General features: G+C 37.4%; 1 protein-coding gene across 4 annotated transcripts in view; it reads left to right on the top strand.

The window, feature by feature from the left end:
* The window catches only part of ptprfb (protein tyrosine phosphatase receptor type Fb), a 132,573-nt gene extending 110,138 nt beyond the window's left edge, over nucleotides 1–22,435 (top strand). For all 4 annotated transcript variants that reach the window (XM_082172158.1, XM_082172156.1, XM_082172157.1 and 1 more), the window contains 13 exons: nucleotides 445–557; nucleotides 4,154–4,251; nucleotides 9,564–9,687; nucleotides 9,811–9,986; nucleotides 12,682–12,801; nucleotides 12,891–13,045; nucleotides 13,367–13,652; nucleotides 15,242–15,420; nucleotides 18,318–18,444; nucleotides 18,526–18,651; nucleotides 19,023–19,177; nucleotides 20,328–20,463; nucleotides 20,768–22,435. In XM_082172158.1, coding sequence (XP_082028284.1) covers nucleotides 445–557; nucleotides 4,154–4,251; nucleotides 9,564–9,687; nucleotides 9,811–9,986; nucleotides 12,682–12,801; nucleotides 12,891–13,045; nucleotides 13,367–13,652; nucleotides 15,242–15,420; nucleotides 18,318–18,444; nucleotides 18,526–18,651; nucleotides 19,023–19,177; nucleotides 20,328–20,463; nucleotides 20,768–20,836 — 1,864 coding nt within the window. In that variant the 3' untranslated portion in view covers nucleotides 20,837–22,435. The remainder of the gene's footprint in view (nucleotides 1–444; nucleotides 558–4,153; nucleotides 4,252–9,563; nucleotides 9,688–9,810; nucleotides 9,987–12,681; nucleotides 12,802–12,890; nucleotides 13,046–13,366; nucleotides 13,653–15,241; nucleotides 15,421–18,317; nucleotides 18,445–18,525; nucleotides 18,652–19,022; nucleotides 19,178–20,327; nucleotides 20,464–20,767) is intronic.
* The last annotated feature ends 2,227 nt before the right edge of the window (nucleotides 22,436–24,662 follow it).

Raw genomic sequence — 24,662 nt, 5'->3', positions numbered from 1 at the left:
TTTGAAACCGAAATCTTTTGTAAAATTATATGATTTTTTTTTTTACTGTCACTTTTGATCACTTTAAAGCATCCTTGCTGTATAAAAGTATTCTTTTTTTAATCTTTTTTTTTTTTTTTATCATTCTGGCACAAAACCTTTTAACATTGTTGTATAATACAATTGACTAAATGTTTTGTCCAATTTCTAGACTAGCAAGTTGCTAATCATGTGTTGAGTTGTCAGCACAGGGCACAAAATGTTACTCTACAGGGGTGTTTAATTGATGTTCTTTTATTATGGAGATGCTAATGTCCACATTTCACTGTCCCATCCCTCAAAACTATTTATTTTATCTTTTTTTCGGAATCTTTTGAATCTGCAGGCCATCCTCTGTTGGTGAGGGTGTCGTGGCCTGAATGAATCAATAGCCATACTCATGCTGACTCCATTTTGTTCTTACAGGAAGAGGGCATCCCCCCTACCTAAAGATGATCACTCTAGTGGTGTGAAGGATTGTCTTCTGGCCAACTCGTCTGATCCTGTAGAAATGAGGAGACTCAATTACCAGACACCAGGTAACACATCGTACACCATATGTACTGTAGACACACTACCAGACTGCCAGAGCCCCATGTGTTCTCCTCCATATGCACGTGTACACTTTTCCTATGACTCAGTGTGTGATATTTAAGCCTATCACCATATGCACAATGCACAAATTCAATCTTTCTTTTCTTTACATACACAATACATCCACATCATCCATTGCACTATATCATCTGTATCTTGTTCAGTAACCCTGATATTATTTTCTCGTTGCACAAACACGCGTCACCATATGCCAGCGAATGTGTCATTTAGCATAAACAGGATTTGTATGCGCACGCTGACTGAACTGACAGTGCGTCTTTGTAATCAGAACGATCTGTCACTGCTGTGCATATCTTCAAATCTTCACGGCCCGCCCACCACACCTGTAAAGACAGCACATGAGAGAGGCGCCGCTTTCAGTCATAACACTGCATCTGAAAGCCAGATAAAAGCTTTTTTATAAGCTATTTTATATTAGGGATGAACGATTAATTGCTAAAAGATCGCAACCTCGATTCAAATCCCCTCGCGGTCTTATTCCTAAATGACAGCGATTCTGCTATATCTATTAAACCTTTAACAAATACAGCTAACATACAAGTCTGTGTTGACGCTGCCGCTGACCCTTTACAAGCAGTATTTTCAGCTTTACAAGCAGTCTTTTCAAGCACACAGTATACATTTTTTGCTGTTACCAGAATTATAAACATTGATGTCTAAGGTATCAAAATAAAGTAAATCATCTTTTGAAAGTAACTTGATGCTTCAAATAAATATTGTATTAATTACATTGTTACACCAGTAGGTGGCGATAAGTGACTGTTATTTTTTTTTTGTCATTGAATCATTAATTCAAGAGATTCGTTCAAAAACGCTGAGTCATCCAGAAAGGAAACAAGTGAGCCATTGAATAATTTATTCAAACCGACTTTTAGTAAATCACGTCATTTTGTTTAGTTGTCTGTTCAGAATCGATGTTTCTTGAGCAAAAAAGATTATAATCATGCAGCTCTATATTATACAGTAGCTACTTCATTTTAAAATATTGTTTTAAAACTTTTTTGTGTGTTTAATTAACATCTTTGTGTGAAAACAGATGTACTGTTTTATGACTTTGTTCAGTGTGAGTATACTGAATAAGCAGAAGCTGTAGGAAAGCATAATGAAGCGCTCTGCTTCATATTGCATTTAAGGTACTGTTTGTCTTTTGGTGGCTCTGAATTCAGCTGTTTATTGCCGTTTCTCCACTCACTGTCCCATCTCCTTGGAGTGTCTTATATGGACTCAATTCACCTGAAGGCCTCTTGCTCTCTTTCAACCCCTCTTTGTTAATTAGCCTTCCTGCTTTCCATTCCCAAGGTGAATGAGAGGCAGATCTGTGACGCTAAGAGAAAATGTCAGGCCTGCCTCTCTCTCTCCTCTAATAGCTGAGTGGTGGCAGTCGAGCCAGGTTATTACAGACCCTTTCAGTCCTGAAGAGTGCATAATTACCGCAGGCAAAACAGCCATACAGCTCTCTTACCGTGAATCCCCACTGCCACAGCCAGCGGTTTTCATATGGCAGCAGAGTGGCGACAAGCACACTTCACATTTCAACGTTTGATTAAATTTTGAAACACAGGATTGAGTTGTTTTTGTGTTGTTTATGAGTACAAATGTGACTATATTAATATAGGGGTTTTACTTACAGATACTTTGTCATCAGGGTATTTTGTTATTATAACTTATATATATATATAATATATATATATATATATATATATATATATATATGAAGGTTACATTAATAGGAAGCTTACTTTTTTTTTATTTATGCCTTCATTTAATTTGGCTACTTTTTAAATATGTCTTATATAAAGATAAATATTACTTAAGAATAGAATATTTCTGTGTGAAAACATGATTTAATTATGTGTATTTAGGATATATAACTTGATCATTATGAAAATAGCCTAAGACAAAAGAGTTAGCAGTTTGATTTCTAAAATGCTGTTTAAGCAGATAATAATTTACCTGAGATGTGATGAAAATGATAGTGCGGTGGAAATGTTTATAATGTTTCAGAGAAAAAAACAAACTGTTGGACATTGTTAGTGGGCAAATGAATGATGTGAAAAAGTGTGTTTTCTAGTGCCCTAGTTGAAGAAACACCCATATCTGAGGCAGGAATTGCTTGTGTTGTAGCTGCATTAAATGCAGGAGTTATTCACTTGTATGTTATGTACAGCACACACATGCCCGTATGTATTATCAAACTTAAATTCCTGCCGTTGTCTTATATACAGCAGTAAGATGTCCCGTCTCCTATCCACAAGTTTCTAGTTACATTTTCACTTTAACGACCTTGGATATTCATTTCAATTCCAGACATCTTGTAATCGGCCTTTCCCTACTTTGCATGCTGGGTGGTAGCTCTTCGCTGCCTAATTAACTTGCTGTTTAACAAGTGTTGAATTCACTTAATGTGCTCATGGTGCAGCTTATTGCAACATTAGACTCTAAATATACAGAATACTTTGTGTCTCATTTGTGTGCTAGAAAACAGTTGAAATTATATATGTATGTAAATTGCAGACTCCATTTTTGTTATATGTATACATGTACTTTCCTGCTACAAAGTACACAAAAAAAACAGTATGTCAAATGAGTAGGATATCTGAATACCGAGTATTCAGGATACAGTGTCCAGCAAAAATATGGTAGAGTTGTTGCTTATTTTCACTGTTTTAACATTACTTTTAACATTACTTTGTCACATGTATATAGTGATCCCTCAAGGTATTTGGACATCTTCCTTTATCTACTACTAAGCAGTTCCCAGCTTACACCACTGACACTTATTAGCATGTACTCCTGCTGAGTATTTACATACACAGTATGTTGTAACACATGACTGACATATTCTAGCAAAGAAATGCAAGATGTGTCTGCATTCTGCCAGATCAGAGGAAACTGCAAATCAGGTTGTTGTTTTTTTTGGCATCGTATCAGTGCGGTTGATTAAGAGAGTGGCCCTTGATCCTGCCGCCCACTGTCTCGCAGTAACGGTTGCATGAAGTAGCTGACAGGGGGCTCGTCCAGACATTACTGTGCTCACTGTGGGCATAATGAACTCATAATGGGGAATCATACCCAACCATGTCCCATTAAGCATCCCTGTCTTGCTCATTCATCCTCAACCATTGGAATCCCAATGATAGATCCTCTCTATTACAAGCCTCCTTCCTTTCCTCATCGAACATCACGCTGGCTGAGCATTTCCTCAGATCCAGCTGAGCATGTAGCCTTGATACGTTCACAAGCACTGGCAGTGGCAGGGAAATGTTTTTTGGCAGCAAGCTGACCCTCCAGATAACAAATCCAAAGTGTGTTTGGTGTATAGACATAAGAGGACACAACATATGTCACCACAAATCTCACAGAGGGATCGTCACATCAAGGTGCAAGAAGAATCTCTTTATATTGTGCCCTCCTCAACTCAAAACTGACAGACTCGCTCCCTGCCGTAACGGTCCGATGCATCAGGTGTGATACTCTGAGATGTGCTCATCACTTCTTGTTGTCTTACTTTCTATTTTAGGAATGAGAGAACATCCTCCCATATCTGTCTGCGAGTTGGCAGACCACATCGAGCGACTCAAGGCCAATGATGCCCTCCGCTTTTCCCAGGAGTATGAGGTAGGACAGTAGCTTAAACTCATTCGACTGGTACTGCTTGAAAGTTTAGCATCAAAAATATTAATTACAGTTGCAGATTCTCTAGGAAATTGGGCTGCAAAACCTGCTCCTGGAGGAGTTCAGTTCACTTTCCTGCAGAGTTCAGCTCCAACGCTGTTAGAACAGTTGTTTGAACTTAAGTCTACTTGAAAGATCACAAAACTGGAGTAGAACTGTAATTTTTATTCACGCGCACAGTAACTGAAATTTACAACTTTTAAAAGAATTTTAAAAGAAAAGGCTCAATAAACTATTGCATAGATACTGTATAATACACTACGCATCAATATGTCTCCTTTGTGCTTTGAACTTTTCAATGTGGACTCGAATCGCTGCGCTCTGTGACTCCATGTTGCTTCAAGAGCCTCATTCTGCGCACGGGACGGCATAAGCGCTTTGTGCCGCACTGTGTTGGAGCCTTTCATATCATAATACTTTTGTGCAATGCAAGATTATTAATAGCCTTTCTTGTTCTGTCCTATCTATATTGCTGCCTCATTAAACAGCTGCGCTATACATTTAAAAAATGTCTTAGTTTTATAGTACATATATACTTGTTTTTCATGAATGTATTTTACAACAATACAAAGAGCAATGTGTAACGTTTTACCAGATTTAGTGCTACACTTATTGTCTCTCATTTGTTCCCCACTAAATATTGTTTTTTTCACTAAATGTTCAGATTTTGTACAATTATTATGCACTTGTGATTTTTCTAGAGTAAATTTTACTGCTTGAATTATCCATTAATCTAGTTTATAATAGCATTTTTGTCATAGATTATGATATTGTTTTTTTCTTTTTTTGATTTCTTGGTTTTCTTTATAATGAAGTTGTCTGTATTAAGTAGATTGTGTTTAACACAGAAAAGAGTGATTATCAGTTCAACACACAGAGTTATAGAAATTCTACTTGATTTAAAAAAAAACTGTGCTAAACGGTCGATACTCAGAATTTTTGGTATCGGTTCTGAAAAAATGGTATCGGTACATCCCTAGGCAGTACACTCAATCAGGACACTTTTGTACCTTACTTACTCCTAAAGCGTTCATAGTAGTACCTTAAAGGTGCAATGCGCAAGTCTCTGAGTTTTTGCAGAACTATGCCCCCTCTGGCGACAAGCGAAACTGCAACCAGAGGTGTGCACGCTCATTCCATCCCGAATCCCTCTTATTTATTTTACTGTACAGGATTATAGAGGCAATCGCAGTGATCAGAGAAGGGCTCATTCAGCCCATCAGGCAATTGTTTAAGCATGTATGGGTTAGAAAAACGGGTATTTTTAACATAAAATGTTGCGCATTGCACCTTTAAGTCTGCCACCTTAATGGCACATATTACTAGTATAAAGTACTAATATGCACATTTTAGGCCTAGAGAATGTACAAAGATGTACTTTTTAGAATACTGCCCCAGTGACAATCTGTTGTACGACAAAGGTACAATATTTGCAAAAAATTATTCTGACAGTGTATGGCGAAGATTGTCACTGCCAGTTTAAATGCCCTTAAAGAAACTGCCGAAACCCAGCAAAACTTCAGCCTATGTTTTTTGGAACTTTTTAAAATAGAGCATTTATTTTGTCTGGGTTTCCATTGTTTGATCTGATTTGGCATTTTTATTTTGTGTTTTTGTTACTTTTGTGAAGTTGGTTCTGTCTTTACTGTTTTTTTAAATCATTTGCTCACTCGCTTTGCACACTTCAGTATTATCTAATAGTTTCTCCTGCCATCATCGGTTAGAGTGCCCACATCCGTTGTTATGACAGCTGCTAGCGCTTGCCTCTCTCAGATAGGCAGATGTTCATTTTCCCGTGATCTCTTTCTCTAGAAACCTGCAAGAAACACATAAGCACTGTCACATCTTGTAAGCCTGTTAAACCTTGCTAAAAGCGATATTTACCATGCCAGCCATCACCCTAAAGGTGTGGAGTTATTAAAAGATCAGACAGTGTTGGCCCAAAATGTGCATCCTTGAAGTAGAGGTTGAGCTTTTGACAAACATTTGGTGTGGATGTATTAGTAGATTAGTCTTAAACATTGCAAGATACCAGTTAGAGATGTTTTTACGAGTGAAGTAGTTGTCGATTTTGCCAGCATCACACACACGTCTCTTTCTTTCATTTGTTCTTTTGTTCTTCTCATCTCACTTTGGTCTCTTTTTTTTTTATCAGTCGTATTTATAGCAAAACTGCAATTAAAACTTCACTCAAACCAACGAAACCCTCTTTTCTGTAATTACACGTGTCTGCGGAAAGTAAAATGCAAAGACGACAAGGATTTTGTCTTATTATAGACCTCCTTTTATTCATTGCTCCTTAAAGACGTTTAGTGAGGGACGGATCAAGCCGTTTCAACAGTCATATGTGAATAATCTATCGGCGTTGTGGTTTTCACCACACAAGCCTTCTGTAGCCAGGCGGTGCTACAACCTGCTCTTGGCATGTCATGATGTCATGTCCTCCTGTCAAGGAAGGCCCCCTCTCAAGGGGACAGATGGTTCCGCTTGGGCCAATGGGAGTAGCCCAGTCCAGCCAGCATGAGCAAGGCAGCGGGTCACCATCACGGTTATTGGCTCCATGTTCTACTCGATGCATCCGTTGCTCAGTTTCATTGTCTCAGTTTTTCACATACTTATATATGCCAAAAAATATATCTTGTAATCAATTGCTACTTCCTCTTGGAAAATCTGTGACCACACCATACAGGTGATCTTTACATTAAACCAGCATGACACCCTTATTAACCTGAAGATGTACATATTAATTTAACCCAATAGTCTGTTGTTTTTCAATGCTTTACACTGCATAAACATGAACCAGAATTTGAAGAGTGTTTGTTGTCCAAAAAATTCCTCCTTGGCTTTTTAAAGTGCTCTGTAGATCACTCCTCAGCTCAACTGGTGGCAATAGCAATTGCTAACACTCCCATCAGATACTGATTCTCACCAGTAACAAGCTTATGTTTGTCAACCCTCTAGAGCTGAAGCTTTTTATAGGAGCCGGCACTCACCTCCCACCGCTATCATTATCCGCATCTCTCAAGCTTGTCATCTCATGTAGTGACAGCTCATATTTGTTCCCCTTGTTTGCCGAGCACTGCCAGTCAGCATACCAGCTGTCGTCTTCGCACATTACCTGAACTTGCATGCGAAAGCTTACGGCAAAGTAAATGTTCCTCCAAGATGCTTGCTGATAAACTGGCAGTGAAACACTTAGCACATCAGATACTTCAATATGGCAATTGATTCATATTGAATGCTGAGTTGCTGTTTATTTTTGAACATTACCTCATATATGGACATTTAAAAACAGTTGTGTTTTGAAGAGAGCGCTTTATGGTAGTTTACAGAGGCCCTTAAGAGGGCGTTTCTTGTCTAAAACATGCACGCAAGTTTGAAAGGATCCGAGGAGGCTGATGTTATCCCAGATCAGGTGAAGGGTTGTGGAGTTTGATGGACACTGAGTCAACCAGAGACTTGTCCAGAGCAGGAAGATCAATGCTGAATAACAAGAGACCCTGTGACATTATTGAACGGCCAAGCAGGCTGCTGCATATTGCCGTCGATCGATGCTCAGATACGACCCAGTGTCATTTGAGCCGAGGAGACCTGTGACTTGAGAAGGAACGGGAGAGAGTACCACCCCACCTCTAGTCTCTTGTGTAATCCTCTGAAGTCAGAATGAGGAATCCAGTGTCTAGCTCCATGTGGTGCTGAATGCATATCAAATTTTCTCCTGAAAATTAGCATTTTATTCATTTGACTTGTGCTTAATCCACCGTGACTTACAGGTACAGGCATATGTTTATCAGTATTTGTGCTCCCTGTAATTCAAACGCATGACTCTTGGCATTGCTAGCACCTTGCTTCATTGGAACTACAGCAACATCAACTTAAAGCTGCAGCCCGTAACTTTTTTTGTTGTGTTCAAAATTTACATAATAAGCGAGTACATCATGAATCCATTTTCCAAACTGTGTTTTTGTCTTATTGTCTTATGGATTGATTGATTCTTGCCACCATAGATGTCAACATTTAGATATAATTTGAACATTTATCGTAGTTCTTCGGTTCATATTTGTTGTTATAATTAGTAGTAGTAGTAGTAGTAGTGTTGTTTGCTTTTTTTTTTTTTTCAGGTTAATAATAAGAATAATACTATGACAGCAATGAATCATTGTGCCATCTAAAAAAATCAGCCACAAATTGTTTGATATAGGCTATTTATTTATTGTTGTCGCCATAGACATGAATCTGTACAGTACGTGTATACAGTTTGATTATTATTATATGATATTTGTAACATTAACAACAATGGTATCATAAATTATGCTTGTTTAGCTAAAATCGCACAATATATAAATGTGATAAGAATTCTCCCATTCATTATTTTATAGTGGATTGTCTCCGTCCTTTATTATGTCTGTAATAATCCATTATAATGGCTGTAACATGAGCATGACCTCTCAAATATTTGTACACAGCTGATAACTGACCTCTAATAAAAAGGCCTTGCCTTTAATGTCTGTTACCCATTCAGGGCATCACCTCATGCGAGCAGCCAGTGATATATGCAGGGTTTTTCTCCAGATGTGTTCATCTGTCCTCTCTCTTTCGAGCTTCCTGTCTGTCTCCATAAATCACTCTCCCTGTTGGGTCTGCTATTCTTCGGCCATTGCTCTTCCCTCTTCGTTCCTGTCAGCGGGCACAAAATCAAGTGCACGCATAAAGTCCACATGGACACCAGTATTCCATTAGTCCAGGCTGAGCGTCTGAATGCTGAATGTAATCTTTAGCATCAAAGCCATATGCCCGACTGAGTTCAGGTACGGACGTACTGAGCCAGTGGTACTATAATCGGAGTCCCCTAAAGTGATCATGTTTGAATTATGGTGTCAGTGAACACTAAGCCATCTGTTGGTTGCCTGTGATAACAGCATAGGAACTCTGTGTTATTGCAGGGAAGATGATCACTAGTAAGGGAACAGAACTGCAATATACCCACAAAAGGGTCCAAATTACCACACTTGAGCTTTGCCAGTCCATCAGTTCTAACAACCCCTGGTGGCGAAGTCATCTCTGGTTCTTGCGGGTCTCCTTTCAAAACATCGGGTTGCTATAGAAACAAAGCCTCTCTTGCTGAAGTGATGCTAGTTCAAATTTACCCCTGCGGCACTCTGTGGTATCAAGCTTCAAACAAGGTGCCTCAAAAGACTGAACAGATTTCTCTCTTTCTCTCTCCCTCTCTTTGTCCTCTCGTCTCTCCCCTGCAGTCTATTGATCCAGGCCAGCAGTTCACATGGGAGAACTCCAACCTGGAGGTCAACAAGCCAAAGAACCGTTATGCCAACGTTATTGCTTACGACCACTCGAGAGTTGTTCTCACCCCCGTGGACGGTAAAAGTCAAACAAATGTGTTGACCTTTAACATTTCATTATGGTGACAGATGTGTGTGTTTAGGGAAAGCAATTAGCACAAATACTGGTGCGCCACCAGTGAATTGTCGTCTCTCTCTATAGGTGTTCCAGGTAGCGACTACATCAATGCCAACTACATTGACGGCTACCGTAAGCAGAACGCCTACATTGCCACGCAGGGCCCTCTGCCTGAGACCCTGAGCGACTTCTGGAGGATGGTTTGGGAGCAGAGAGCCAGTACCATCGTCATGATGACCAGACTGGAAGAGAAGTCCAGGGTGAGTACCAGGGGCATACGACATCAGGACACGATGAGAAACTTATCCGCTACATTCAAGACCAATAATTACAAAGGTAGCCATGTAATAAGTGGGATAATGTAGAGCGAGGCGGTTGTTATAGCGTATACGTTTTTACAACTGCCTCGCCCTACATTATCCCTTACATATAGAATATAGATTTTTTTTTTATATATTACATGTTTTATTGTAATAATTTTCAATAATAATAAAAATATATATTTTAACAAAATATATAAAATTACATCTGTGACAAAAAAAGTCCTTGATTCTGTTTTGTAATCCTTGTATTTTTTCATAAATAAACTGTTAAATACATATGAATAAAATAGACAGTAGTACAGAAGGTGGGTACATAAAATACTGTTAAATAAGGGTTTTAATAAAGTGTCTCATGCTCACCAAGGCTACATTTATTTGTGATATTGTAGTATTGTGAAAAATTATTGGGATTTAAAATCCCAAATGTTTTCTATTAGCATATCTTTTAAAATGTAATTTATTCCTGTGATGGTAAAGCTAGATTTTCACCAGCTGTTGCTCAAGTGTCACATGATCCTTTAAAAATCATTCTTGTATGCTTTTTTGATGCTCGAGAAACATTATTATTATTATTCTTAATGTTGAAAACAGTTGTGCTGCTTAATATTTTTGTGGATACCATGATACATTATTTTCAGGATTATTTGATGAATAGAAAGATCAAATAAACAGCATTTATTTAAAATATAAAATATTTTAAACAGCATTTATTTAAAATACAATATAAAATGACATTATTTAAAAGTCACTTTTGATAAATGTAATGTGGCCATGTCAAAAAAAAAAAGTATGAATATGTTCTTTTAAACACTCAAGTGCAGAGTACATAAAAAGCCATGTACAAAGAGCACACTTTTCTAGGCGTGAGGTTCCCTTCAAAATGGTAGTATGAGTTCCTACCCAACCGCTGATAATATTATAGTACGAAAATAAAAGACAAAATACCAATGCCATTCTTTTTACTGGATGACACAGTAAAATGGTTCAACGGCTCTCTCGGTGCTGTAAAACATCCGTCTGTGCTTGGCATTAAAGGGACCCGCTATTCTGTGAGTCCAATCACTATGTGGGCTTTTAGCATGCTGTTGTGCCAGGCTCAGCGGGGGGCCAGTGGCACCCAGGGTTGGTGAAGGGAGAGAGTCCGTCAACTAGTTTTCTTTTCAGCTCAAATGTCATATCTGACAGAAGATAACCTGTAATTCCGCCCCCTGGAGAATTTGTGCACTTAGGTTTTTGTTGATGGATGGGCGGTCAGATGGGAGCTAAAGAGAAAGAGACATGTGTTGGCAGAGCTAGCGTGGTAAACGAGTGAGTTTTGGCAAGGCTGTGCACCCATAAAGCATTACTTCATAGGTAAAGGGCGTCCCCAAGCCCTGTGATGAAAAGCTCCAGCAGAGACAGAACAACTGGCCTAGTTTCACTGCTGACAGGACCTACCTTGAAGACGAAATGAACTCTACGTTTTTCAGTCTTTTCCTGGAGTAGATGATTGAACGCTATACAAAACATGCTGTTTAGGATGAATTTCTACTGCTTTTGTCTAATTTTAAATAATATCAATGCACTCTGCTTTGTTGGTCTTCATAAGAGTTGCCCTCTATTCAAAAATAAGCTTTGTTTTTGTGAAGTACAGGTGTCTCACCCCTCTGCCATAACTTACTCTTTTCAATACTGTAACAGACACCAGTCCGTTACTTTTTTTTTTTTTTACTCATCGTTTTAAACTTATGTTGATGCCTAAGACCCTGCCTAAAAATAGATTTATAATTAGCATTTACTACAATGATACTTACAGTACATTTACTTGCCATAGTAAATGTAAACAACTAGACTTTTCATTTTACATGGAAAATACATTATTCAATAATTTTGCAATCGATAAAACAAGTAACATGTTTTAATTTAAGTTATAATCACATTGTTATAATAGTTTTGCTTAAGTGTAAATACAGAGATGTTTTCATAGTCGGATAAAAACCAAGAACAGATTCATTTCTGTATCAAACTGTGGTATTATACATGAATATATTTGGTATTATTAAATAGTGCATATAAATGAAAATGATTGTATATAATTTATATACCATTTGAAAATTATTCTTCCTTGTATTAATTTAGTGACATTGTGTAAATTTAAAATACCTTCATTGTTTAAATCTAGGATTTTACTCCATGTATTAAACATTTTGAATGTACATTCTAAAGTGCTTGTTTGATTGAAATTATAGTGCCTCTGACAACAACAACAAAAAAACTTTTTTTTTCCAGAGCAAATACACTACAGGTCTAATGTTTGGGGTCAGTAAGATTATTATTTTTTTAATTTATTTTTTAAACAAGTCTCTCATGCTCGCTAAGGCTGCATTTATTTGATAAAAAAAAATACAGTAAAATAACAAAAATTGCTAAATAAAAATAACGGTTTTCTATTTTAATGTATTTTAAAATGTAATTTAAATCCTGTGATGACTCCAGTCTTCAGTGTCACATGATCCTTCAGAAATCATTCTTATATGCTGATTTGATGCTCAATACACATTTCCTATTATCATCAATGTTGGCTGCTTAATATTGCTGTGGATTTTTTAATAGAAGTATTCATTAAACAAAACTTGCTTACTCTCTAAAACAGGTGAAGTGTGACCAGTACTGGCCCATTCGTGGCACAGAGACTTACGGAATGATCCAAGTGACCATGCTTGATGCTGTTGAGTTGGCAACCTACAGTGTGCGCACCTTTGCCCTTTACAAGGTAAAAAGTTACTTGCCTTTTCCTCTCCATATAGTATGTTCCACATTTTCAGCTCACTTAAACTCCTTCCTCCCACTTTGTTCAAACAGAATGGTTCTAGTGAGAAACGCGAGCTCAGGCAGTTCCAGTTCATGGCCTGGCCAGACCACGGAGTGCCTGAATACCCCACCCCCATCTTAGCCTTCCTACGCAGAGTCAAAGCCTGCAACCCTCCTGATGCTGGACCCATGGTAGTGCACTGCAGGTGAGCGCCGCTCCCCAGTCCTGCATTTACTGCCGACCTTTTCACTTTATTCCGGTCTTATACAGCTCTGTTATAAAGTGAACAGTTGTAGGTTTGCTTGGTGGAAGTTGTATGAAAGGTTTTTAAAATTGTATTCAACCTTTGTGTTTAGTTAGGGATGTCAAGTTAACACGTTTGATTAATTATGTAAAAAACAATTAATCAAATAATTATATATAAAAAATATATTGATATGTGAATAATTTGGTTGATTATTATTGACACCCTTAGCATCAGTATTAGTACAGTTTGTTTGTAGTCTAACCAGTTTGTGTCTATCAGTGCTGGAGTGGGCCGCACAGGCTGCTTCATAGTCATTGATGCCATGCTGGAGCGCATGAAACACGAGAAGACGGTAGACATTTATGGCCACGTCACATGCATGAGAGCCCAGAGGAACTACATGGTGCAGACGGAGGACCAGTACATCTTCATCCACGAGGCCCTGCTGGAGGCCGCCACCTGTGGAAACACAGAGGTCCCTGCCCGAAACCTGTACGCCCACATCCAGAAGCTCACCCAGCCACCCTCTGGAGAGACCGTCACAGCCATGGAGCTGGAGTTTAAGGTGACTGCACCTATCTTAAAAAAAATATATCATTTTATTCTAGCTTCATGCATTCTTTTTTAGCAACACTTAAATACGGGTAAGAGCAACATTTTGAGCAAAAAGCTGAGAAAAATAAAAACAAATTCAAAGATTGCACCTGAATCAGATTCAGAATGATAATCAAAACATAGATGGAGTAGATCAAGTTCATCAACACCCCTAATGCTTGCACAGTCCTATAGCTCGTCCTGGGTGGACATTTCATTCAGTTACATTAGGCAATTTTGATTTATATGCTGTTTAATATTGATGATCACGTTATTTTACATATGCATATGATTACATATAATACCGCTTGTTTCTGCATCTTCTTTTCCTGCGTTTTGATCAGGAGATTCAGTTCTCTTTCAGAAGATGCATAATAGCGCCCCCTACCTTATACCAGTGAAAACACGGAAAGCCGGAAATTTCCGTCAATGGCAGGGAAGCGTTGTCTCATAAATTATGGACATTTTCATCAACGGCAGGGAAAGAGTTAACTGGAAAAAAATAAACAAAAATATGTTTTCATGATACCAAAACAAACAAAATGATTTTAGATTTTGATTCATGATTATAAAACGTGGAACCTTTACAATACACTGTCATTAAACAAGATGCCACAAGACACTGGACTGTGATGAGAAATTTAAAGCCGTTTTAACTGATATTTGATATAACTTGATAATTGATATAACATTTTTTATTGATATCAGCCCTAAAAAAAAAAAAACAGTCTGAAAATCTAATTGAAATAAAAACTAAATTCAAAACTATTATAATCATGATGCATCCATGCCACTTGGTGTCAGTATAAGCCCATGATGACTGTAATAGAAGTCAGCACAATGTAACAAAACTGAGTGCACCTTCAGTCCAGTAACATTTACATGCAGCCAAATAATGTTTATAACAGGATTGATTTCACAATTATACTGAAAAACACTGCAGTTAATCCGAATGAAATTTCTATCCTATTGAAGCGGGGTAGATCTCTAGTAGATCTTAAACAATCCGATTAACAGGAAATTTTGTTCAGAATAATAGATATATGTAAATGCGCATGAATTTGTAAATCAGATTGCAAAATGTTTAGGCTACATAAACCAATCTTTCAGAAACTGGAATCGGATTTGATTCTTTCGGATTGGCAAGAATTAGTGCATGTAAACACCTAATGACTGTTTTATTGAAAATGTTTGACTATTCCGTCTCTTAATAATGCTATTGGGATATAACTGATCGCTGGTATAAGCTCAGCTCAGAACGGATTCTAGAAGTAGAAACAGCATCTGGTGCAAAGACCGGAGTGGGTACCCAGTACAGACAGAGCTTGTAGTAGAGCCAACGGTCTCCATGCGCTCACTGCTGATGTCCATCTGTGCTTTCTCTTCCCCGCTGCCAGTCACTTTCCCAGTCAGACCGTTACACCCCCACCCCTCTCTACTGCTGCAGAACTCACATTCACACAACTAACAGTCCCCCACATTTAAAAAACATTTCTGTTTCAGACTGTTTTCTGCTATAATGTTTCTGCCAGCCCTCTGAACCCAACGCTGTTTCCACAGAGACTCGCCAACTCCAAAGCCCACACCTCACGATTCATCAGCGCCAACCTGCCCTGCAACAAGTTCAAGAACCGGCTGGTCAATATCATGCCTTTCGAGTCCACGCGGGTGTGCCTGCAGCCAATCCGAGGAGTGGAGGGATCTGACTACATCAATGCCAGCTGCATTGACGGATACAGGTAGCCAAACCATTACTAAAACACTGAGGGCTGCAATAGATGTCTTCTGTTTTTTTATTCAGGTTGCTATCATAAACAGATTTGGTAGATTCTGTCAGTTGTGGGTCTAAAAACTGACTGTGCAAGTAGTTGTGTTGCATTATGAAGCACAGACACATTTCAGTCATGAAGCCAAGCTTACTTAGCTAGAAGCATCTACATTCATGTACTCACGTAGAGTGTGTTTCAGGCTTCAGCACCTTGCATTATTTGTAGTCATATTTTTAATGTATCTTATTTTAATTATATAAATGAGAGCAAATTTTTCTTTTTATGTGTATACATGCTCCTTTTTCATATATATATATATATATATATATATATATATATACACATACATACTGTATGCATAGAGAGAGAAAGTGCTAATTCTTATACCTGTATGAATTTATATAATTATATCTGTGAAATGTATTTAGCATTTTTATATATATATAATTGTTGTGTTTTGTATTATCTATATTGAGTGTTAACATGAGTGTTAATTTGATTTGCTCAGGTCACTTATATCCGTGAGAATCAGATCGTTGTTACAATTAGACTTTAACCGTGTATTATGTTGCCGTTCCTAATTGTTGCCAGCCAACTGGCTTGTTTTATCTGCTCACCAAAGCCATTTTTAACTCACATATGGCGCTTGGCGAGTCTTAATTTAGGCTTCTGAATCCATCTCTAAATAAATGCAGTGGTTCTGTTTACATCAGACGACAAAACTCGTTCTTGTACGTGGTAAATAAGATGATCCATAGCTCCTATTTTCCTCCACTGCAATATTCTCCCTAAACAATGAGCAGCAGAGTGTAGTTTGTCTACATATTTTCAGCCTTCACATTTTTTGTTGCTTTACTCTGTCTGACAGCTGTTTATTGAATTACAAAGGGAGGCGCTCTCAATGGGGCGATCGCTCGAGAAAATCAGAGACAGAAAAGGCCAGTCGTGTTTGCCGTAAAACGAAGCGTGGGCACGAAATGTCACAGAGTCTGTGAAGGGAATGTCTAGGGGCTTGATACATCAGCCCCTCTCGTTTGAATTAAAACTTAATGAGAGCTACTCTGGAGGAGCTCAACCTGTGCCAATGCGTAATTGACACTACTCCCATTTCTGAAACCAAATGAGCTTCAAAAAAAGCGGTTCTCCGGTCACGTCTCCTTCTCTAGCCGAGCCTCTGGGTTCGTCTGCTCCGAGATTTGTTGTCTTGTCAAAAGGCTGCAATTAACCCTCTTTTAAACAGCATGTTAATGCGATAAGCACAAAAACACGCTTGACCTTCTTGCTAGTTTACAAAGAGCTTCTCCAGTCGAGCGGATACGTCATTAGAGCTGTTTTTTTGTGTCTGCCTTTTTTGGTTTCTTGTTGCATTTCGTTTGATTGGGGGTGAAAATAACCTCCAAGGAAAAACAGATTAATGTAGAGGTAATTCGGCTTTGTCAAAGGCAGTGTGTCCCTGACGTCTGCTGTGTGTTGTTCGTAGCGACGTGTTTGTGTGTGTATGCTCTGGAATGAGTGGCCGTGGGTGGGAGGGAGGGGGTCTCTCGCTCTTCTTTGCTCTTCATTCTGGCTCGTCTCTCCCCATCTCTTCTCTTCTTCTCTGCCATCTCTTTATTTGTCGGAACAAGGCCCTGAGCAGACTTTAATCTCCCGGTTCCATGTTATTAACTCGCCTGCAGCACCTTCATTAGTTGCTAACCCGTGGCACTGTTTGTATGAGACAGCGATGTGTTTGCCATGTGCTCATTGATTGTACAAGCTGCCATAGCGAAGTACGCTGCTGCCACCCAGTGGTCTTGTTAATATAACACCCTAGCTCTGTGTACTGGACATATGGGTAGAACAACAGATGATAGGATATGGATTTTTCACAATCGACTTTCATAAAGGAGATGAAAGTGAATGTTTTGCCAACTTATGCAAGCCATTGTATAAGACCGCCATCATTCCTTCAACGACACGCCATCTCTTCAAAACCCGCCCTCCAAAGACATATCAGCAAACCTAAATGTGGAAGATGATTGATAGGCAGGGAGCATTTCTGGTTGGCTAAAAAAGGGCGTGTTGCTTATATACTGCATAACTGCTTATATACTGCATAACTGCTTATATACTGCATAACTGCTTATATAGGCAATATGTCAATTGCAGCCATTAACTGAATAAACTAAAACCTTTTTGTCAAAACTATCATAGTCCTCACACAAACTGAGACCAACAAATTACATATTAAAAATAATATGGTAGCATATACTATTTATATAATATTATATAAATAATGATACAATTTTCAGCACTATTTTTGTATGTTGCCTGGAAGTAACACTCTACGACAATGGAAAAAAATATTATAATACTAACAATTAAATTCTTGATGACAGGAACTTACAATTTGTTACTTTATTTCTATGTGATTGTTTACATTTATTTTAGTATTTAACTTAAAGAACACTAAAAAAAGTTAACTATTCAATAATGGATAAAACAAAAACTAATAAAAACAGAACATGCTCACTGCATTAGTCTCCATAGTGACTGCATTTGTTGCATTCATATCACATCCATTTCACTGTCACACTGTGATGCTCCCATTTAACAAAAATGTAAATCGAAATTCTTCATAATGTATTCTTTTGTGTTCAGCAGAAGAAATAAACTCCTACAGGTTTGAAACAACTTAAGAGTGAATTTCAGTGAATTTTTTGGTCATTTTTGGGTCAACTATCCCTTTAAGAAAAAAATCTACTAGTCCATTTCAGATATAGTCAAGGCACGGCTGTTTTCTAGCCACTGTCAAGGTCATGTGATCATTCTGGCACATTTGCTTGTTTTGCATCAAGGTCTCAAAAGATGTTTTTGTGTGTGCACAGACAGCAGAAGGCCTATATTGCCACTCAGGGCCCTCTAGCAGAGACCACAGAGGACTTCTGGAGGATGTTATGGGAGCACAATTCCACTATAGTAGTAATGCTGACCAAACTCAGAGAGATGGGACGGGTAAGAGCATGTTCCTCCTTTTAACTTGCTTCCTGCTGTTTTAATCAGGAATAAATTCCATTTTTTTCCCTCATCCTGCAGGAGAAGTGCCATCAGTACTGGCCTGCAGAGCGCTCTGCCCGCTATCAGTACTTTGTTGTGGATCCCATGGCTGAGTACAACATGCCACAGTACATCCTGCGAGAGTTCAAAGTCACAGATGCCAGGGTACGTGCATCTATCACCTGAAGGAATCTGCCAGAGGAGCATTATTTGTGTTATTTCAGATGAATGTCACTCAGAATATGGTACTTGAGGGCACCGCTGGGGTGTGTGAGCAATCTGTTGCTGGTGGCGGATGTTTCGCTCTCACATCCTACGGCTCGCCTTGGACTTTAGAGCTTTCTGCCGACTATAAATAGCGGCAAGGTTATGAAAAAGCTTGTAGCTGAAACGCATACACACACGGTCATAAACCAAGCATATGGACAGAGGCTCCCTGCTGTGCGCGGTCTGACTGGGAGGTGTCCAGCTGTTGTGTGCGTATGTGAGGGTGATACCAGCTGCCTAATAAACCGGTAATTCTGCATTCCCTTCAGGACGGTCAATCCAGAACCATTCGCCAGTTCCAGTTCACTGATTGGCCAGAGCAGGGAGTGCCAAAAACCGGAGAGGGATTCATTGATTTCATTGGCCAAGTTCATAAAACCAAGGAGCAGTTTGGGCAGGATGGACCAATCACTGTGCACTGCAGGTATGCTGATCTGTGATTGGATGAAAATGAAAAGTAAAAAGTATGAATGAAAATAAGGATAGCACAATGTGTGAGGGATGGTATACAGTCAGCTGATCAGCGTCTCTCTATAAACCTCAACATGAAGCAGAGGGGTTTTGTGATCATGACTAACTGACTGTACATTATCCTGCTTATTACATGGCTACTTAACAAATAAATAAACATTTTAAGATTTTATGTAATTAACTTCTCATTAAATTGTATGAATAATTTGTAATAATAAATAATTGTATGCGTTTTTACTAATTCATACTTTTTACACTTTTTGGATTGTATAATTTATTTAATAATTTATAATAATTGTTATTATTAATGTAATACACATTAACAAAATTTGTAAATGTGTAATTAAATTTTTTTAATGTTATATAACTTGTAATGAATAAGTTTAATAATAAATTATTATTTTACATTGTTTTATTCTAGCATTTAATTTAGTTATTTTCATAATAAATTATTGTATTATTTTTAATTTAATAATTGAAAATGAATAATAAATTACTTATTTATTATTTCTTGTCATCTTTTATACATTCTCTTTTTAAAGATTTAAAAAAATATATAACTTATTTTAATTTAATAATTTATAATTTGTTGTGCTGTCAAATCGATTAATCATGATGAATCGCGTCTAACATAAAAGTTTGTTTATATAAAATATGCATCTTATACATATGTATATATTATATTACACACATTATATTACACACATATATTATATAAACACAAACTTTTATGTTAGATGTGATTAATCTCGATTAATTAATTTGACAGCACTAGTAATGACTCGTGAACTTTTCATGACATTTAATGAATAATAAAATATTTTTAATATTAGATTATTCTTTTAATAATTTTTTCAAATGTATTAATAAATAACAGTACACTTTTTAAATTGTATTATTTAATTTAAACATTTTAATAATGAATTATTATTTAAAATTTGTAATAAATAATTGGTTTACTTCATTTTTACCCCTTTTTTTTATAGAATTTCTATCACAGCCTCACAAACGTGATTCCACTGAAGACGGCAGTGTTATGCGTCACGTAGAGCCTTCACCCTTGTGTAACAGGTGTTAAGTTAACAGATGCTGTTGTTTTTCAGTGCTGGAGTGGGAAGGACAGGGGTTTTCATCACTCTGAGTATTGTCCTGGAGAGGATGAGATATGAAGGTGTGGTGGATCTGTTCCAGACGGTTAAGACCCTGCGCACACAAAGGCCTGCCATGGTGCAGACAGAGGTACTGTCCCACTGCCCAGGCATTATAATAGCACTTGTCAAATATGCCTTTAAAGCTGCTGATTTAGACTGAGAAGATATGTTCATTCCTTCAACAACTGCATCCAAGTTGTTTTCACACTTGCACTAAGTTGTTCTAATATGCCAATGTTGTTTGTAGAGCCTAGCGTTATTTCTCAAGACACCTATTTCAGCGGTATCTGTCAAGAACGTTTCATGCGTCGTTTCCCAAAAATCATATTGATATTGTCACCATAACTCTGTGTTATTAGTTTGTCCCACTGACGCACTGTTTTCCCCTGCAGGACCAGTACCAGCTGTGCTACAGAGCCGCTCTGGAGTACCTGGGGAGCTTCGATCACTATGCAACGTAACCACTCCTGGAACACAGCCCTCTGGTACAACTCTTCAGGAGTGCAGCAAGTGTCCCTTCTGAGCCACCGTTCCCCCACCCCATCCTGTACAGAGATCTGGGGGGGTGGGAAGGGCAGGCTATCCAGTGGCTGGTTAACCAATCACAGCAGTCTGCTATTGACTGGCACCAAGAGATTGCTTTAAGAAATATAGACAACTCTCTTTCAAGAAGCACCATCTAAAAAAAACTATATTCTAGTTTCTCTTTAGCGTACGCCAACCCACACTACAGTCGAAGGCTACTGGTAGCACTAATTCTTTTCTTTCTTTTTTTCCCCTGCTTTTTTTTTTAAATCATGATTATCATTTATTATTATTTTAAAAATCCAGTATGACAATATTGTTATTATTCTTATTTAGAATATTTGTGTTTTTTAATCATCTTTTAACATCTTTTGTCTTAACGGCCTTTTCCGTAGGTCTACCTTTTCCTTAAATGGTACTGTTTTATTTGATTTTCTTTGTAATAGGTTATTTTAGCACAAGAACATGTATTTTTAACATGTTCCTCTGATACTAATACGAGAGAACCGCTGTTCTCTAAGCTGCTGATGGTTCGACTTTGTAACAATATTTTTTTTAATCTTTTTTTTCTTTTCTTCGTTATGTATAATTGGTCTTATTGGGCTAAAATGAGCGGGTTCACTTTTGGAGAAGCCTTTAATGTTCTGTCTCTCTATGATATCTCAATGATTAAAGAAAAATGCCTTTGGGTTAGTGGTACTGAATAAGAAAAACTTTTGGTAGGGGAAAGCAAATCAACTAACAATAAAATCAGCACTGTACAGAACTCAGTAGGGGTTAAATGTGATTTGTGAAGAATAAACCTTCTGATTGGAGCGCGTTTCACTGCGAGGGACGTTACCGGGAACCGAACGCAATCCTGGTGAAAAGTGGCCCTCGCACATCCCGCTTCTCTGTGACATTTGAAGACCTGATATTGAAATGAGACCAATCGCCATTGGCAACCTGTACAGTATAAACCACTCCCCCGAGGGAGAGTCAGCTCTGTTTAATCCAACTCTTCTTTTTATACAGAAATATATATACATAAATTTATAATTATGAATAAATATAAATACTATTATAGATACAGTATATAAACAGCTTCTGCTCTATTGTCCATAATTCTCTCAAAACGTAATCCTGGACTTTTCTTGATATACCAACAAAGAGAAAACTACACAAGAGACTGCTGTGTGTGAATCTGTTCATGGTACAAAAGTTATATCTACTGTATTATCTACGCACCCCGGGTGTTTGGCGGTCTCCTCTGATGGGATGGGGCAGCACAACGCAAATTAAAAACACTTCCTACAGGACGACGTCATTTCATGCCTGCTCGATTACAACCGGCATGTTAAAGGGAGACCTGGCCATACGTTCAGAATATGTTGGCAAGTTCATTTTTACCTTGTGAATGATTAGTGCTGTAGAGGTTCGATCTGTTGTATACACAGTCTGTTTTCTATTTGTTAATAAGAAAACTGGAATAAAAAATGTTGCAGGAAAAAACTCCTTGATGTTAATAAAGTTCAGTAATTGGTTTTTGTACAAAATATTGTCTGTGTGTGTGTCTCTGGACTATGTTCAGTCAGTGTATTGTTTGATTTAAATGGAAGACAAAATGACTGTATGTTAGATGACTTCAACTTTGTAAAGCACTCTAATAACACTCCTCTTAAAGGAATAGTTCACTTCAGAATGAAAATTGTCATAATTTATTCACCCTCAAGTTGTTTCTAACATTTTTGAAGTTCTTTCTTCTGCTGAACTTCATTTCACGAATTTCAACCGAAACAGAGGTCGTACTGCTTCTATACGACCGTTTTGCAGTGCTCGAATTTATTTTTCACTGAACATTTGTTACATGACAGAAAGCCGAAGAACAGGTATCCCTGCTGGATAAATACAGCTGAAGCCATCACAGATCTGAGATCTTAAAGGAACAGTTCACTTCAAAATGAATTCTGTCATAATTAAAAATAAGATATTTTGAAGAATGTTGGTAACCAAACAGTTGATGTACCCCACTGACTGCCATAGTAGGGGGAAAAATGCTATTGAAGTCAATGAGGTCCATCAACTGTTTGGTTACCGACATTCTTCAAAATATCTTATTTATGACAGAATTCATTTTGAAGTGAACTGTTCCTTTAAGATCTCAGATCTGTGATGGCTTCAGCTGTATTTATCCAGCAGGGATACCTGTTCTTCGGCTTTCTGTCATGTAACAAATGTTCAGTGAAAAATAAATTCGAGCACTGCAAAACGGTCGTATAGAAGCAGTGCGACCTCTGTTTCGGTTGAAATTAAGGAAAGCTGAAGCACTTACATGGAGTTACAAATGCCTATGCTTCAGAAGGATGCCAACATTATGAATGAGTGGCTGAAATTCAGCCTGATCGTGTGAAATTGAGCTCTGGCTTTATAATCACTGAAGCTGTCGATCAAGCTGTCAATTAAGTAAATGAGTTCTGCACTCGAGCTGTATGCTTTACAGTGAATCTATTTACTAAACAGCTCACATGTGTCAAACTTAATTCGTGTGAAAAGACAAACAAGAAGTTAATATAATTAGGTGACTTACATTTAGACTCAGGCAATATTCTATCAAGTCTCTTTGGCGAACGAAAATAGTTACAAACAAATCAACAGTAGAGCCGTGCGTCTCCGAGCAACACCGTGATGTTTCTTTACTGAATGAATCCGTGTTTTTGAATGAATCGTTCTAATAAACTCGCTGACACTTGCGTGATTCTCACGAAATCCAGATTTAAGGTGTCCAGCATCAGATTTTTTTAAATGCCCTTGAAGCCAATTTTCTTTTTGCACATATAAGATTAAGGTCTAAACTTACTATAACCATTATTTTTAGAAGATTTAAAAAAAAAAAAATCCTATATAATTATTTTTAGTCCATAAAAAATTATCATTACCGCAACATGACATTACATTAAATATATGGTTAAAAATGTGTATTTTTGGCTAATGTTAAAGTAGACTCTTATTACTCGTGCTCAAAGCTATGTAAAACTCTGGAGAAATTACTTTTTCATATTTATTATTTTTTGTAATTTCCTTATTTTCTCTCATTACCGAAACATACGTGATGATTTACAGTTTCTTTTATTTAATTGTTTCACTAAAAGATAACATACACATTTGTTATGTAGCAGACCTTAAATAAGTAGTGTTGTATAATATCTATATACATTTTAAAACAAAATATGATTATGTAATTATTACTTAATTTGTAAAAAAAGATACATGTTGAAAAATGTAATGAAAATGGCATTTCGGTAATGAGGATCAATGTTTCGGAAATGAGATTTAGCTCACACATTCACTGTTGACAAAGGGGTTTGATGCCTAACTCTATTTTACATATTTAAAACACATACAATTTTTAAAAGAATATTTATTTCATAAACAGTGTTTCATTTTCTCATTTATCGTAATCATCACTTTCATTGCATATATATTATATTATATTTAAATATTTTTTATATATATATATATACTGTATATATATTACTAGGGGTGGAACAGTACACAGAAGTCACGGTTCGGTTCATACCTCGGTTCAGACATCACGGTTTGGTACGAGTTCGGTACAATGGAGGGAAAAGCAAAACAAAAATGCTTGTGCATGTCTCAGGCTGGACCACCAAAGGAAAATAAATGTCTTAAGCCTTGTATTTTTTAAATAAGTTTTATTAATAAAGTAAGGCACAGAACCAGTTTATTTGTAGTGCACTGACAATAGTTTTATATAATTAGTTT

Source organism: Leuciscus leuciscus (assembly GCF_965113295.1).
Source record: "Leuciscus leuciscus genome assembly, chromosome: 6".
Taxonomy (NCBI): Eukaryota; Metazoa; Chordata; class Actinopteri; order Cypriniformes; family Leuciscidae; genus Leuciscus; species Leuciscus leuciscus.
This window is presented reverse-complemented; position numbering and strand designations above follow the sequence as displayed.